Source organism: Puccinia triticina, chromosome 1A (assembly GCF_026914185.1).
Source record: "Puccinia triticina chromosome 1A, complete sequence".
In the NCBI taxonomy this organism is placed as follows: Eukaryota; Fungi; Basidiomycota; class Pucciniomycetes; order Pucciniales; family Pucciniaceae; genus Puccinia; species Puccinia triticina.
Window position 1 is genome coordinate 291,538 of NC_070558.1, and position 17,280 is coordinate 308,817.

At 45.2% G+C, this 17,280-nt stretch overlaps 2 protein-coding genes across 2 annotated transcripts; both read left to right on the plus strand.

Annotated features, from left to right (window-relative positions):
* Window positions 1-400: 400 nt before the first annotated feature.
* On the plus strand, window positions 401-2,186 carry PtA15_1A40 (uncharacterized protein; the record flags this gene model as incomplete). Its single annotated transcript, XM_053165435.1, has 2 exons — window positions 401-612; window positions 674-2,186. The coding sequence occupies 2 exons, from the start codon at window positions 401-403 to the stop codon at window positions 2,184-2,186; spliced, it is 1,725 nt and encodes a 574-aa protein (XP_053016257.1).
* Window positions 2,187-3,443: 1,257 nt separating this feature from the next.
* Window positions 3,444-8,726, plus strand: PtA15_1A41 (uncharacterized protein; the record flags this gene model as incomplete). The annotated part of the gene is made up of 34 exons (XM_053165446.1): window positions 3,444-3,612; window positions 3,691-3,766; window positions 3,859-4,051; window positions 4,248-4,338; window positions 4,414-4,454; window positions 4,515-4,526; window positions 4,605-4,628; window positions 4,691-4,743; window positions 4,816-4,902; window positions 4,968-5,020; window positions 5,089-5,177; window positions 5,253-5,383; window positions 5,457-5,479; window positions 5,543-5,672; window positions 5,744-5,783; window positions 5,936-6,035; window positions 6,095-6,211; window positions 6,303-6,357; window positions 6,435-6,522; window positions 6,600-6,664; window positions 6,749-6,769; window positions 6,845-6,880; window positions 6,948-6,972; window positions 7,037-7,073; window positions 7,153-7,167; window positions 7,230-7,290; window positions 7,732-7,886; window positions 7,963-7,974; window positions 8,040-8,128; window positions 8,198-8,256; window positions 8,335-8,349; window positions 8,444-8,462; window positions 8,547-8,561; window positions 8,631-8,726. 34 exons carry the CDS (start codon window positions 3,444-3,446, stop codon window positions 8,724-8,726), a joined length of 2,292 nt encoding a protein of 763 aa, XP_053016258.1.
* Between the last annotated feature and the right edge of the window lie 8,554 nt (window positions 8,727-17,280).

Genomic DNA, 17,280 nt, shown 5'->3' on the forward strand with positions numbered 1-17,280 from the left:
TCCTTATCATGATGACTAAAATGAATGAATTCCCCTAATGGGTACCCACATGCCCGCTTGCAACCTGACCAATAAGATTAGCATCATGTCAGTCCCATCCAAGTAGCCATCGAGTTTCTCCTTCTTCACTGTAAGCCTGGAGGCTCTTGATTGGCGTGATGTTTTGTAGTGCACAATGGCACTCTTCTGGCACACTGCACAGTCATCCACCGCACAGCCATGCAAGCCAACCATGTGATCAAGAAAATGCTGGGATGGTTGATGGAGAGAGTTGAGCGTGAGAGGCCACATCTTGCTCGGGGTGGCGGACTGATGATACCCGGGAGATACCCGATGGCCGGGGCACACAAACCTTCCAAGGAACTTCCCCGAACGGAAAACAGCAGCAGCCAGACCCATCATGACTGCGAACTCACTCAACCTCATCGACCTCAACGACTACCTCGGGCCATCCCAGCTATGCACCAAACCAAACATACCTCAAGCAAAGCAAGAGCCACCCTCGCTCTCCAAAACACTGATCTCACTCGATGACCAGCCACCACCACCACCACCACTCAACGAACCTCTTCCCAAGGCACAAATCACCCTGAATGACTGTCTGGCTTGCAGGTCAGTCCGAGCACCAAGAAAACCCATATCTACCTCCGACTGACTCGCCTCCCGTTGACAGTGGCTGTATAACCTCATCGGAGTCCATCCTTGTCTCCCTCCAATCAGTCCAAGAGGTCCGCAAAGAGATCCTCAAACCAAACCGCTATCCGATCCTCTCGATCTCCTCTCACTCCCTGGCTTCCTTCGTTGCATACAACCAATTGGACTCTCTGTCGACCGGATTCAAAGTCTTGAAGAAATACTTCACCCGCTCACACAACTTTGCGCTCGTCCTCGACACCAACTTTGCGCAGCGACTGCATCTGCTCGAGAGTCAGAGAGAGTTCAAGGAACAGAGACGGCGACAGGAGGAAGGGAGTCGTCGTTCTGCCAAGTCCCCAATCCTCGCCAGTAGCTGTCCGGCATGGATCTGCTATGCGGAGAAGACCCAGGGGAAGAACGGGATCCTGGAGATGATCAGTCGGGTCAAATCAGCCCAGCAGATCCAGGGCGCGCTGCTGAAGAGCCCCCGCTTTGCGGCCTCCGTTGGACTCGGCTCGGTTGAGGAGATCTACCACGTCTGTGTCATGTCCTGCTACGATAAAAAGCTCGAGGCCAGTCGGCCGGATTTTCAGAGCGATGACGAGCGGATCAAGGACGTTGATTGCGTGCTGACGACCCGTGAAGTTCAGGATATGATCCAGGAGGACGGATTCGATATCGTCGAGGCAGCCCAAGAAACTGAGGAATCCGAACCGCCCATCGACTGTCATCGTCCCAACAACCAGGTCGGCATCCCCATCTGGATCGATCGTCCCCCACCCATAGGATCAAGCAGTGGAGGATACCTGTTTAACTTACTCAGGGCTAGTGTTCCCACGGATCGAGGGAATCTTCACGATCGACTGAGACTGACTGTGGACCGAAAGCGGGGATCGGACTACGTCGAGTTCCGGCTCCAACTCGCCCATGCTTCTTTGCCTCCTAACGGCATCCAGGATGGCGTGTCGACGGAGGAACTGGAAACGTTGTTCTATGGGGCACTCTTCTACGGGTTCAAGAACCTCCAGAACCTGATCCGGAAGATCGCCCCATCAGCCTCATCATCCACAGGGACGACGAATCCGAGAGCCCGGGTGATGGGGCGAAGACGGAAGGAGCAGCAGCAGGGCGCGGATGGCGCAAGGGGGGAGGCCGGACGGACGTACGACTTTGTCGAGGTCATGGCCTGTCCCTCGGGCTGTGTCAACGGCGGGGGACAGATCCCGATCGGCACCCACCTCGGCAGCATCCCATCGTCGTCTGGAGGACCGACGAACAAACAATGGATCGCCAAGCTCGAGCAGGTCTACTTCCAATCCCCATCATCCACCTGCCCGTCATCGGAGGACCCTCAGCAGCTCATCCACTCGGCCGGCTTGGCCGACACCTTGTATGTTGCTGACCAACACGACGCCAGCGACCACGCCTTCATTCACTCTTGGATGGAGGCCTGGGGGTTCCTGGCCGACCAAGCCTCCAGGGATCGCACCTTCTTGACTTCCTACAGGGCCGTCGAACCTGAATCTAACGGGTTCGCTGTCCAATGGTAGCTCCCATTCCCACTCTTCTCATCCTCACTCTCCTTGCTTCGGATTTTCATCGCCCATAGTTATTATTTCTACTTCCGCTTTCATCATCGTCAGCATTGTTATGCCCACTTTAATTCTGCATAGAGCCATGTATACCTTGGCAATCAGGCCGTATATTGCTACATGACGACTTGGAATGTATTACCACTTCTCCATCTTTTTGGATGCGCTGGGATTTATTCCCATCTGGCTCCTCCAAGGGTGCTTTAGTGGGTTTATTACCCCCTCAAAGACTGCATTTCTTTGTCCACCTCATTGGTGGTTGAGGTAGACCAAGAAATCAGAAAATACTTTTTTGTGCGCAATACTGCCCATTGCCTCACTCCGCGATGCCCACTTCAGGTGCTGCGCAGAGTGGACGATGTCGGCCGCGCCTGGGTTATATTATTTAAATAAATGTGTCCAAGACGCGCGCGATCATGTCTGTCCATGATCTGGATTCCCCGGATTTAGGATGGTTCTGGATGGCTCCTGGCCAAGAATGCTCGCCGAGGTGATCATACAATGAGTATGTAAATATTTACATATGCATTTATCCGTTTGTCCAAATATGTAAATATGCATATGTTGGATATGTACATTTCCCAATCGGCAATTCGCACATGGATTTTTCTTTGGAAAAAAGAGAGAAAAAAAGTCACATCAGCTCAAGTTTCTGTTCTTCTATGATTTCTATCCCCCCCTAGCTGCCCTTTCGGGCGCCCGGAGAGGATATATCATATATCTGCCCTTCCTTATCGGCCAGAATTCCTCTTGCTGCAGGTGAATTGTATGCACATCTGTAGCTGACTGGCACGATCGATTGGCTGGATATGGGGATATGGCAGGTTGCTGCAGGCCTTGATGTTGGCAAATGAGGAATTCCCATGACTTATCGCCGGTTTTGCTTTCCACACCGTTGCTGAGTTCGGCTCATCCAGTCATACACATGACCGACCTTCAAAGTACGACATAGCCCGGTAGTTGTCGCAATCGTTTGTATGTTTATCACTCCAAATTGCAATTCTCATGTGGTAGTAGCGTGGCAACGTCAAGTCAGCCTTGGTGGGTTTACACGCTTCCGGGTAGAATTTGCCTCACAAAGAACAACAAAGAACTCCCCCACCCGACCCAAGCGCATCTGTCATCCCAGTCTCCGTATCCCTCTCATTGTACGGGTGCCTCAGTCAAACAAAGCACTCCACGAAGCTTCGCCGGTCCCTACTTCACTTTTCCTCGATGACCGTTTGGCGCAAGGTTACCCCATCGTTGGAAGAGAAGCCTTCGATCGATGATGGGTCCTTGTCGATGGTACGTGGCCGGCGTTCCTCGGTTGCGACTGACAAGGAAGCGCGTCAAGGAATGCTGGCCAGCGAAGCCGGGATGGCTTTCGTATCTGAAGCTGATGGTATGATCCAAGAAATGACTGGTAGCCGAAGCCATAGTTAACGCGGGGGAAGTTTGTCTACATCTTGCATTCCTACAGATAAAAACATTACTGCCACGGCTGCCCAATTAGACTTACAGGAGGCCCGAAAGATTATTCAGGATGCAGTTTCAAAGTCAGTGTCATCATGCAGCTCCTATGTAGGCACTGAGAAGTAAGAACATGAAAAAACTGACCGTAAAAGCATCCTGGCCTTACCGTTGTCAGATATCACCTTGACCCCAACGCCCCCAGCGGCCTTTTAGAAAGAGCCCAAGAAGCGATCCAAAACAACAATTTGACAAGCGATGCGGCTCAGCAGATTATTGATGAAATTAAGATCGAGGCGGCTCTATTGGAGGAAACACCGTTCCCAGAAGTGCGCAATGTTGCGCCTAGTACTGATGATCCATCGCTCCCTGTCAGCACATTTAGAGCCTGGTCAATTGGAATTATTTGGACAATCATCGGGACAGATAAGTCTTTTGGAAATTATTGAAGGAGAGTCGGTCTGATATGCTTTGGCTTACTTGGCCCTTGCCTTTTTTAATGCACGCGTCAACATCTTCTTCCAAGCCCGACTTCCGGGTATTTCCATCAACACCTTTGTCGGACAGGTTCTCGCCCTCCCAGCTGGCCGGTTTCTGGCCGCCGTCCTGCCGACGCATGTATTCAACCTGTTTGGCTACAATTTCAGCCTCAACCCAGGTACGATTCTCAATGGACTAGCTGATCTCCCAAAGGGAGATGTCCACTGATTTATGCGAGATGGCCTCCACATAGGTCCTTTCAACGCGAAGGAACACCTTCTGATCACTATCATGGTGAGCTATTCTATAGTCTCAGTTTGTTTTCCAGTGAGCTGACCCCCATCTTGACTTTAGGGGAATGTAACGGTAAGTCGTGCTCCAAATCAGATCGCCCTCGATGGTAGTTGATGACCTGAAAATCTGCAACGTCTGTTGTTATTTCAGTATGGAGGGCAAGTCGGTGTTTACGTCAGTTGGGTTCCTTCGTCATTGTTGTCTCATTCTCCCAGCTAATTCATTCAAATTTCTAGGTCACCGATTTAATTGCTACGCTGAGAATCAAACGGTTCTACGGGCTGGAGGGGTATGTCTAATATATTCCTGGGTATATCGGCGCGCTTGTGGCCAGCTGAATTGACTATCTTGTGTTTACCAGTCGCTTTTCTGACGCCGGCTTCCAGTTACTGATGGCAATATCAACTCAGATGCTCGGGCTTGGCCTCTCCGGCATGACACGAAGGTCGTAGATTTCAGTATTTATGTCAAGTTGACCTTATTTGCTGACTTGCGGCACGCCAAAATTTCCAGGTTCTTGGTCTACCCGCCCATGATGTTATGGCCAACATCCCTGGCAAGCCTGGGTACGTTTGCAGCTCTAAGACTAAGCGGCTCCCTCGCAGCTGATCAATTCACCGTGTCTATGACGCAGCTTTGAATAACGTGTTTCACGATGCCTCGAACCCGATTGCTAACGGCTGGAAAATGGGTCGATATCGCTTCTTTCTCATCGTGTTCGTGGTAAGCCGAACATTTCAACTGCTCATGGATTTTCGTCAGCGATTGATCCATTGCGATTCACCCGCTCTCCTCAAGCTTTATGGATTATACTTTGTATTTCCGGATGCCGTGGCAGGATTCCTGGGTACCTTCAACTGGATGACATGGATCAAGCCCGATCATGTCAATCTGGCGGCCATTACTGGCTCTGTGTCTGGACTTGGCTTGTGAATAAACTCGTTTCAATCGTTACTTTCAAGTTGAACTCTGACCTTCTTGCCAATCATTCGCATACCGCAGAAACCCATGGCCAACGTTTGACTGTAAGCAAAGTGTTAGCTTTGCATAACCAGACGATTGTTGAATGCTAACACGATATAAATTAGATAATGTCGCCAGTTTACTACGGGACCCTATCATCACGCCTTTGTTTTCGGTTCTCAATCAGTTCGCCGGTCAGCTCATCTTGGGCATGATAATCCCGGCACTTTGGTACACCAATACCTGGAACACCGGGTAGGTTTTCCATTCATTACAGCTCCAAGAGAAGTACATTTAATTTGACTCCCTTTTCGTAATATTGGCAGATACCTACCCATCAATGATAACGGCGTGTTTGATAGATTTGTTAGTTTTTTGTTTATCTGATATACTCCTAATTTGTAGGAAGAAGCTGAACTCCAACCGATTCCTTTTTTAGGGGAAGCCGTATGTAAGTTTTTCCGCAACAGCTAGCTGGCCCTCAACTCTCTCTTGAGCTCACAATCGCGTGTTTCCAGAACATCACTCGAGTAATGGACCCCAATACGCAAACTTTGAATATCACTGCTTACGAAGAGTACTCGCCAACTTATCTTTCCGCTGGGAACGGTATCCTATGTCAGTGCATGCCTCAAAAAACTCAAGCCTTTCGCTGGCTGATATGCTCCGATATCTAGACGGATTTTTCTTTGCCATGTACACTGCGGTAATCGTCCACGTGGCTTTATACTACCACAAGGAGCTTGCTCAAGGCTTTCGATCAGTGTGGAATTCGGCATCTGGTAGAGATGGATGTAAGGTTTAGACTCACGCGGTGTCTTCATTGGATCTTTGCCAAACGTTGAACTCTTTTTTTTTAAAAAAAAACAAAAACTAAATACTTAGTTACCGATCTTCACAATCGACTGATGAAACCATATAGTGAAGTTCCCGAGTGGTGGTAAGTTTCAACTGACGCATCTCTCAAGGGTAACGAGGGTGATGTTGACTTCGATGTTAAAATTTTGAATTCGCTAGGTATTTTACAATTCTCCTTTTTTCTCTGGCTACTGGGATTGCCTTCAATGTGCATTATGAGACTGGTTATCCCGTCTGGGCTTTATTTGTCAGTCAGAGCTTCTTAGTTAACCATCAAGGAATTTTGTACTTATATACACATCTTCTATCTCGCGAGGCCAATAGGTTGCCTTAGCAATGTCGGCGGTCTTTGTGATTCCTTGTGGAATGGTGTATGCCGTAACCAACACGTAAGCCGTTACCTATCATTTTCCTTAATTTCTTTCGTGTAAAGACATTCTCTAATTCTTTTTCTCTCTGTGCTGCTTGATCAGTGAAGTGACAATGAATGTCCTGTAAGAGATCGACAAACATCCCACCATTCGGAGATCCCTGAATTGACCAGAAGCCTACTTATCCTCCTCATTCAGGGCCGAGCTGATTGGTGGTTACCTGCTCCCGGGAAAGTCAGTATTTTCACAGTCCTAATTTCAATAAGAGGAGCTTCACACTTAAAGTACTGCCCTCTTCCAGACCCATCGCCGTGATGCTATTCAAGGTCAGTTCATGTGTACTTTAATGTCACTTGCTTTGTTTATTTTTCCTGAATATGTGATTTCTAGTCGTACGGATTTGTCTCTACAGCACAAGCCATTGGCTGTAAGTACTTATCATTTATTCTTTGGGCACTTCACAAAGCTTATTTGAAATTTGACCAACCTTTGTGCTGCGATTTTAGATGCCGCTGATTTGAGTAAGCCATATTGTCCTGATGATGACCAGGCTTATAGCTAACGGAGATTATCATCTTCCCAGAAATTGGACATTACGCTCACATCGGGCCGAGGCATTTGTTCTTTGCGCAGATGGTTGCCAGGTGAGTTCTCCTACTTGGTTTATATCTAGATTGTTGCTCACCGAAACCTGGTGCTAGTTTCGTTGCGTGCTTTGTTGGTGTGGGCGTCTTGTCTTGGCAGAGTCAGTCGGCAATTTGCTTGCTCTTTTTCTTTGTAGAGTTTGGTTTAATCAACTGATGCTCTTCCTTGATGGTATCATTTCGAAATCAAGTTACCAATCTATCTGATTTCTGTGAACCAAATCAAGTCAATCGGTTTACTTGCCCAGGCTACCGCACGTACTATACGGCCTCGGTAATTTGGGTGAGCATTCCTATCGAGTTGCTTTTGATCCTCATCGAATGACTGCTAACTTCTGAGATGATTCAGGGTGCAATTGGTCCAGGGCAAGCATAGCTAGAATTTTATCTTGTTAAATTTATCAACAAACTAACGGATTGATTGTTTGAAAAACAAAACAGACGAGTTTACTCGGTTGGTAGGATCTATCATGCCCTGACCTACTTCTTTTTGATTGGGGCTATTGTACCAATACCGTTATGGTATCTGGCCAAGAAACGCGGTGGCACTTTCTGGAAATACATCAACGTCCCAGTTTTCTTAGCCGGCTCACTCAGTAAGAAAGACATCTGAACTTGCCTCTGAATGAATACCCTAGCTGATATCCCCCCCTCCCCCCCCCATTCTTTCAGACTGGTCGCCTTGTAAGTCCTCATGGTTTGAAAGCTTGGTCTGTTGATCACAAGCTAATGACAAGGGTATATCACAGACAACATGTCTTATACATTCCCTATGTTGTATGTGGCTCTGTTTGTCAATGGTTATCTTCGCCGTCGCTACTTCCCCTGGTGGTCAAAGGTGAGCTTGCCGGTCATTTCTGTTTAGCAAGGAACTTCTTTGGCTTAACTGTGGTAATCCTCTCTTTAGTACCGATGGGTCTTGGCCACGTCTCTTGCGGCTTCAATCGCAGTCTTTGGAGTGATCTGGTAAGCTTTAAAAAACCTCTAATCTGCTGTACTGAGATAGATATGTCTGAGTTGAGTTTTTTTTTTCCCCTCCCCTAGGTTCTTTGCAATCCTGTGAGTATCTTCCCCCCTTTGAAGCACGCTTTCGAGTCCACGCTTTGTGGACTGTGTTGTTTGACCTTCGCTCACACTTTTTTTGCAACAACAGTTACAAAAACTCACAACCCGTAAGTCAAAAATCACTCGGCGTCCATTTAAGTTGTTGTCAGTAAAAAACAACTGATGCATCTTTTTTCAAATGGTTTATCCAGGATTGGTGGGGGAATGTAAGTCCTAGTAGTAGTCTTGGTCTTTTGTTTTGGATGATCAGTTAATCCACCCTGTTTTTTCTATAGTCTGTTATCAACGCCGGGTGTGATGGTAAAGGGTGTGCTCGCTTGACTGTTCCTGACGAAGGATTCGGCCCTGGTCCCGGACAGTTCCAAGCGTAGATGGTTTGAATTCTCACACAGACCATGTCAAGCGGATTCTTTTCCCTTTCTTCTTTCCTTTCTATTGTACTCTGTTATGTTCTGTTACATTTACATTTTCTTTTTTTTTCTCTATCTAATTAACTACCTTTTCAACTTTCTCTCCGTTTTCATTTTTTTTCTTTATTCTTGGTTTCTTGGAGGGTAGGTCGGACATTGGTTTTCAACCAGGAATATTGCAACTTGCGGATTATCTTATTGGAGCAATTTTTTTTAATCATCTATTGTATTGTTTTTGTATTTTATGGCATTAGTGGAGGATGTTCAGTTGTATTTTAACTGAAGTGTCTCAATTCTCAACTCTCAGTCTCAGCTACCTGCCCCTGTGATATGGCAGTACATGTATGTAAATGCTTCAGCACCTGCTTCACATTGGTCAAAAGCAATATATTGGTATTATGGTGCTGAAGATGGCTGAATCTGTTGAATCTGATTTCAAAGTTGAAGAGATCAGTACTGTAGGTTTCCTGAAAGTTTAAGAAGAAATTGGAGAAATTCTGTTGAATTTTGTATTTTTTTATTGAATTAAGCAGTGATTATATCATACACTGGTACCAAACAGGGCCTAATTATGTGCTCTTAAACATGACAAAATGGCCGCGGGAAGCTCCGCTGTCAGTTTCCCAGATCAAGCATTACATAAATCAGGATGTCACCCCTTAATTACGTAAGCCCTGGGCGGCCACAAATCAGGCCAACAGTTTTGCACTTCGGTTTTCCTTTTGGACATTGGGTTTTGCAAATTTTACCCAAAGGTGTCAGTTGGTCTTCCCAACCTGGCATCTGTATCACATACCAACCTTCCAAATGACATGCCTCTGATTTACATACCCAAACAAAACACTGAAATAATTGTACAATATATAAACATTTTTGCACATGATTAAACATTGTGCCAAGTTATGAAAAAAAATCAAGGCAAGGCACCCCCTGGGGAGTGCCCCCAAATCCTCCCTGGTGAATCAATGAGGATAAAAAAGAGGGAAGGTTAAAAGGCCCAAGCGCAAAGTCTGACCAACAATAAGGACATTACGGCAGAAGAAAATATACAAGTTGACTTACAAGTATAATAAAAATAACACTCAGTGGGAAATCAGAGTCCAATTAGGGGAACTCTAGAAATAAAAAGCATTAAGTGATAAAAAAACCTTGGTGACTAAGGGCAAATGATTGCCTGGGAGAATCAAACATGCTTTGGGGGATGGGTTTGGCCCTTGGTGCCACCCGGGCCTTGTGTTGAGGGGCATCTTCATTAAATTGCCAAGCTGGCCATGGTGCAGCAAGCAGAGCAGTTGTCCTAAATTTGGCTGGGTGGGTGGCGGGTTTATAATTCTTACTTTCTATCAGGGATGTTTTGAATCATATCTGGGTGTGTATTTGCAACAAAAAATTAGCAGATTCTATTTCCAAATGATTTTGGAAAATATTACAATGAAGTTTCAACTACCACATACGCTTGGGCCCTAACTCAGAAAAATATTTTGCTTTCATTTTTGCTTGATAAGGGTTTGGATTAGGGATGGCACTTGGCACCCGCTGTAAAGCTCAAAAGTGTTCCTGAGAACCTTTTGCTGAGTGCGGAAAGGGATGTATGAGGAAACCTCTGCCTTTCCTGGTTCACTAGACACTAAAACAAGCCCACCAATCTCAGATTGGCAGGTTTAATGTAGTGATAGTGGAGTGTTATCAAAAGATAACTGTTGTTATAAAGTGGGTGCGATGAAGTGGCTAAAATGTGTTATGAGTGAGGAGTCTGGACTTCAACCAGATGATAGTTGGTCAAAGAGGACCCCTCAGAGGTTTGTGTTATGTAATGTGAGTGTTGTGTAGAGTTGTTATTTCGTATGTAAGTGTTTTGTAATGTGTGTAAAACCAAAATATAGGGTGACTGATATATTGTGGAGTGAGCAGTTGTGTACTTTGTTATAGGGGAAACTGAGTGCAGGTAGTCTGCTAGTAGTCTGCTGGGGGGAAAGTTACAACAGGGGAGGAGAGCCTCCTTTTATAGACAACAGTGAGGGATTTTAGCTCCAGAGGAGCTCCACATGAGAGATTTTAGCTAGGTACATGAGGGTTTTTGGCTAGTACATATGTTGAATGGGTGAATGTGATTGGTCAGGACTGTACAGGTGATTATGGGTTATGACCTGCAGGCTGAATCAGGAGGTGTGATTGGTCAGGACAGGATGTTAGTGTAGTCATGCTGTAACCAGGTCACCTGCTGTTGTTATGCAACAAAATTCCACTAGCGCATGCAGCTTAGTGCATGCAGCTATCACATGCAGCTAGCACCTGCATGTGTGTCTGCATGTGTACACTGTATGTATGTAAGTGATGATGCAGCTATGTGTAAATATGTATGTAGCTATCTATGTAACCGTGTGTGTAACTAAGTGTTGTAAATGTGGAATGTGTAACTGTTTGAGGTTGTAAGGGGTGTTGTGAGTGTGTAAGAGTATGTAACTTCTGAATGAGTGCCCTTATGAATGTTCTGTAAGGCAAGACTAGGGGTGAATTTGTCCCAAGAAGCTGAATCTTGAGGAGTATTAGGTGATTTATAAGAGGAAAAGGGAGTTTAAGAGTGAGACTAATAGAAATAAGAAAAAAAAGCAGAAAATTTTGATTTTGGCATATGGGATACCATAAAGCATACCACACCGCTGGTGGGTACCCACCACACTTCAGCACATAATTCTATGCTATTGCAGGTACCCATTGCGTGTGTGCAGCTCCCTGCATGTATTTTTACTAAAATGGAACCCCTGGCACCCGCCATGGGCGCCTGCCAGTGCAGGCGCATAGAATTATGTGCTGAAGTGTAGCGGGTACCCGCCGGCGGGTGCCAAGTGCCATCTCTAGTTTGGATACATCTTGATCAATTGGATATGTTTCAATCAAGCTGGAATACACATTGCACAATAGGAGGGGCTTGAATAGCATGAATGAAAGAAAATGGAAATAGACTACTATCCAATCTGGATGCCAAGCCTACCATCCCATCTTCATGCGGAGAATTGGATCAAATGATACATAGACCTTAGTGTTGTTGTCTTTGCTGAGGAAATTTGTGGCCTCAAAAAGCTGGGAGTGGGTCAAACTGTCTTCTTTTTGAACCAAGTTCACTGCTTGAATGTGAACAGTTGGTGGCACGGCCAAGGGGGTGAAGACCAGAGGTGGAAATGGACCTTGCATGGAAATTGACATTGATGAGCTCATCTTCCTCATCCCACCAAGGAAATCATCAGGTGAAAATGCTGAGCCTTGCTTGTTCTTGGATTCAATTGGGGTGGCTGTGGTCACAGTTGAAGGCTGAACATCTTCATTGCTGTTGTCATCATCAATGGTTTAATCAATCCCTTTGCCCTTGCCATCAAGATCCACATCATTCCCAATGTTGTGTTGAGTTTATGTAGGACTATCAACGGTCGTGATTTGGAGATCACCATTGGCCATGTTGCCTTCAATTAGGAATTTGAGATTGTGGTAGAGAGGTAAAGTCCGTGTCTGCCATCAAGATAGGTCACAACCTGTGGCACTTTTGTTTGTAGGTAGCTCCATCCATACAGAATTGGGGAGAACACCATCTTGGCCGTCTCATCCCAACCTGCGCCTGACATTCTCAGAACGTTATTGAAGGATAAGTAGAGCTTCATCAGCTGCAGAAGAACAGTTCATCAGTATATTTATATTTCTTAGCTCCAGCGGTAGAAGAAATCACCGCTGCCCAGCGGTTCTTGCACATGCTTGGATCCTTGGCTTTTGAACCAGTGACCAACTCCAATACTTCTAAGGCTTTTGCAGCTTGTACCCAAGAGGTAGTCTTGAACCCTTTGGTGGTGCCTGCGTGCTGCCCTTTCTGATCCTTCAAGCAATTGACCAGAACCACATCATTGGCTTTGGTCCAACAACAGGTCATTTTGTTTTTGTTTGCTGAAAGCTAAGATTCTGGTACATTATCCAAAGACAATGAGACTGAGCTGGGTTGCAGGCAACGGAGCTGTTTGATTCAAGGTTTCAGGCTGGGATGCAATTGGAGTGATGGATTAATGTGCACCCGCTGGTGGTTGAGTTTCTGATAAGGCAGGTTGCTGGGAAGGACAGGTGGTAGATGCCGGTGTCTTCTTTGCAGGAGTCAAGCAAGGAGATCAATGTGTCTTAGATCCTGCTTTTGGGGGAATTTTCTGAGGGTAAAAGATGTTTGCAAGTTTTTTCAATGAAGTGAATGAAACTGGGTGCCTAATTTTGGCTTGTAGAGGTGATGTGAGTGAAAAATGCAGGACTTGGTAGTTCTGTGGAACAAGGCAAGGACAAGGTGTGCAAGGGGACTTGAGTATGTTTTGAAGACCAAGCCTACTTGAGATTCACCAAAATAGGCAAATCTCAGCTTGGTGGGGTGCATTCAAGATCCTGGATCTCAGATTTTTCTGAGATTTTTTGCCAGCTGAACGGGTATTTGGGATCTTGGATGAATCTCAGACCTTGAGATTCTGGATCTTGGGATAATCTCAACTTTTGCAGGGGCTTGCAAGAGGATTCATCCGCGCGTCCAAACACCCCCTAAACAGTGGTTCCGGTTGGTTTTTGAACAACACATCCCTTGCAGAAGAGACATCCCAAACTAGGGATGAGACCTGGTTGGAAAACAGTGCCCAAACCCAACCCAGAATTTAGTGCAGGTCATATTTGAAAATATGCTGCCCAAACCCAACCCAACATCTTGCTGTTTTGGTTCATGGGCCCTGGGGTGACCCGACGGGTCTTGGGTCAACCCAACCTATTACTAAAAACCCCCAAATTTACTGTTGGAGGTGTTGTAGTTGGTTTGCAGGCCGATGTGGAACTACTCAAAGGGGAGAATAGAGCTTGAAAGGGAGATGGATAGCAACACTAGTACTAATGTAAGCTATGCAAGGGTGCTGATGAGGCTGCCTTCCTGACTAATACTGAGGGGAAGAGAGTAACACTAAGAAAAAGAAAGAAAAGATGGGGCTGATTTCTGCTTGATCTTAGGAGCTAGTACTATGAGCTGACTACTGACTACGAGGGGGTGAGGGTTGGAGCAGTGATGATAGAGGGGAATGCAATGGCAAAGGTTCAATAGCAATGGGTTCAGGAGCAACAGCAATGATATCAATGAGTAATGGGTGATGAGTAATTTCTACTATAATTTCTGTATCTAGATTCTAAATTTCTGCATGAGGTACAAGTGAGGGGGGAAGGACAGTTCTTATATGAAGTAGGGATGAGCACAGACAATCAGGAATTCTGGATATGGGAATAAAGGTTATACAAATAGGGAAAAGTTCTGGCTATGGGAAGAAAAGATTGTACAAATGGGGAAAGTGATGTGAACATAGTAACAACTTGTAATGATGAGCACTACTGAAAGGGATAAGCACAGATCCAATGATGTAATGTGTACAATAGCCATAGTACATAAGGAGTAATGTATGTAAAGGGTTTAGTATGTGAGAAAATATCTGTGAAAAGAATGTGATGTAATGATTCAAGTAAGTTACTAATGAAATGAGTATTGGAACTAATGAAGACTGTAGGTTTTCTGTAAGTCTTATGTCCTCTATAACTAATGAACCATTGAAGATAAACTATGTATGAGTGACTATAGGTGAAATGAGGCGTAGAATCTGAATATGCAATATCAATGAGGTATTTGTGAAGGGTTATGGGGTAATGAGCAGTGTAATGATGAATATATGCAAAAGAAGATACTAAAATACTACCTATGGTTTGGAATGGAGCACCACACTGACCCAATTAGAAAATAGGCTGCCCCAGACCCAACATGGGTTGACCCAACCCACTTCCAAACCTATCCCAAACTGATCAGAGGTTGAACAACTTGCAGGAAATGAAGAGCCTTCAGACAGATTGATGATCCTAGGCCGTTGTCAATGTGCACGTAGCCATCACCTTCAAATTTCATGGATTGACTTTCAGCAATCTCCAGGGACAACAAATGCTTCTTGTATGAGGAGAAGTGTTCCTTTTTTGCAAACAGATGATCAACGCATTCTGAGTTGAGGAAAATTGTCATGTTTGAGTGAGCTGACAGTGTGAGAATACCAGCTGAGGGGAACAGCACCTAACTCATAAATTGAGGAAGACGCAAGGAACTAAATTAGATGCGGAATCTGATAAGCAAAAGCAAACCATTTCCACAGTCCAAATCAGCGCCACAGGAGCTGTGAAACTGAAATCATCTTTTGATGTAAACAGGTCCAAGGCACGCAAGCAGCAAGATTAGGCTCACAGAAAATCCCGGCCCACAATCCCTCATCACATGAATCTCAGCAAGCACCAAAGGTAAGCGGCTGCAGAGACTCAATATGAGGTGATCAGATAGATGCTAACGCTCTATTCCGCAATCCTAGACAGAACTGTTGAAGACAAGCAGAACAAACATCCCAATACTGCTCAAAGAGCAGGAAGCAATATTGGTACGAGTTTTGAGTTCAAAGAGTGCAAGAGGCAAAGTCAAAACAAGAAGCAAGCAGCTGATGCAACATGTCTATCTATGTAGACTGCGTTGTGTCACTACTCCGCTGATTGGCTGACGCTAAGTGAAAACCACTCAGGTCTAAAAGACCAGTCAAAGTAAGGCTTGAATGAACCTTCAGGAGAGATCAGAGAAGTGGCATAGGGCCAGGCTAATGATGAACATCATCCATGACAGACCGTCAACAGCCAACACAACCTTTTCTTACTATATCTTAATCCTTAATCTTGAGTAGAGAGCAGCTCTGTTCCTGCTCTTAGGTACATTCCCTTACTCTTATTTTCTGATGCTCTCATTTTGCATCACAAAACTATTGTACACAATCTTAGTAACATAGTCTGATCAAAATGAAATACTCTTAGTTCTTTGAAGTTTTTCAGACAGGGCCTTCTTTGGATTGATACACCTGTATGCTCCATTGCTCAAAATGTTGGCGGAATCCAAGTCATTGTTGACGGCTGCCTTGGCTTGTTTCTTCCATTTCTTTTTCTTGAGGCAGGGGTGAAGCTGCCAGGATTTTCTGGCTGGATGAGAGAGTTGAAATGACCACCAGAGAACAGTTGAGGACTCGAGGAAGAAAGCTTGAGTGAGATGGTGAAGGTTTGAGGCATTGAGGAGAAAAGCTCAGAGGCACCCAGAAAAGGAGAATAAACCCCAGAAAGGGTCAAGCTGCTAGCTGTGAAGAGGAAAAAAGGCTCCTCACTCAAGAGAATCACTGGTCTCAGGGAAAAGCGCACAGAAAGCTGATGGTGTTTTGATTATCCAGATGAGCAGACTTTGTAGCTATTACAACTGAGGGACAAGTTGTGGGCAGAAGGTGAACAAGCATATTCATCTGGAGGGAGGAAAAAGGAGTGACAGATGTGTGAAAGGGAGAGAAATGGACCCTGGGCTGTTGCAGTTCCAACAGAGAGGTTGCAGGATTGTGAACTCCACCTTTTCAAAAAGGGACCGTTGCCATGAGATCAGATTTGGACTTGATTGTTTGGGAGTTGGAACTTGAGATTGATACACCCAATGAGCTGTTGATCTTTCCTTGGATGAGTTCCTTTACTTCTTTGACAGTCAAGGGGTGTTTGTTGGCTAGTCAATCCTTGAAAGAAATAAGAGAATCAGGAAGTTTCATGATGATTTGTTTGGAAAACAGGTGCTTGTGAAGGTTGATGTCTTTTGGTATTCCAATAACCAATCCAACAGAGAATATAGTTGCCAATTGGGCATTAAGGTCTTCAAAGAAGGGAGGCAGATCTTTGCCAAATTTGAGGTTGCAAAAGGACTGATAAACCTTAGCTTGGTTTTCAGCGGAGTTGAATTCATAGCTTGTTGATAGGAGCTTCCACAATTTTTGTGGATCTTGTTGGTTGGTGTTGTTGAAAAACTTGTTATTGTTAAGTTGTCCCATGGTGTGTACCAATATACCAGCGGCTTTTCCTCTCCTTGCTTCATAGATCTCAAACTTTGTTTCATAGGTCTTGGGAGGAGCTTTGATGTCACAAAGGAGATACTTGTCAAGGTTGGGTTCTTGACAGTAAGCAAGGATCTGGGTCTTCCATTCTTCCCAGGTGGTTTTGCCAAGACTTGGTACAGTGTCTTTTGCCGTTTTTTCAGACAACATAGCATGAGCTCTGAGATATTAGTATCTAAAAGGCATTGGTTAACCAGTGCTAGACTGGGCTCATAATCTTTTGGACAAGTGAGATAAGTGATCCAAATTATGAGAGGAGCACACAAGCAAGACACACAACAACCAACCTGAGAAACGAGCTGTGTGGATCAGTTGAGGAGGAAAGCCGAGTTGAATTAATGATATTTCATGCACACCTTTTGGACAAGTGAGATAGGTGACACGACTTATGAGAGGAGCACATGACCAAGATACACAAAAACCAACCTAAGAAAGAACAATGATATGTTGAGCTAGTACACAGTTGTTTCCTATTCTCCTTTCATTTCAGCTCCCGCTTCCGTATGCCACACACATGTCACATCACTGTCACT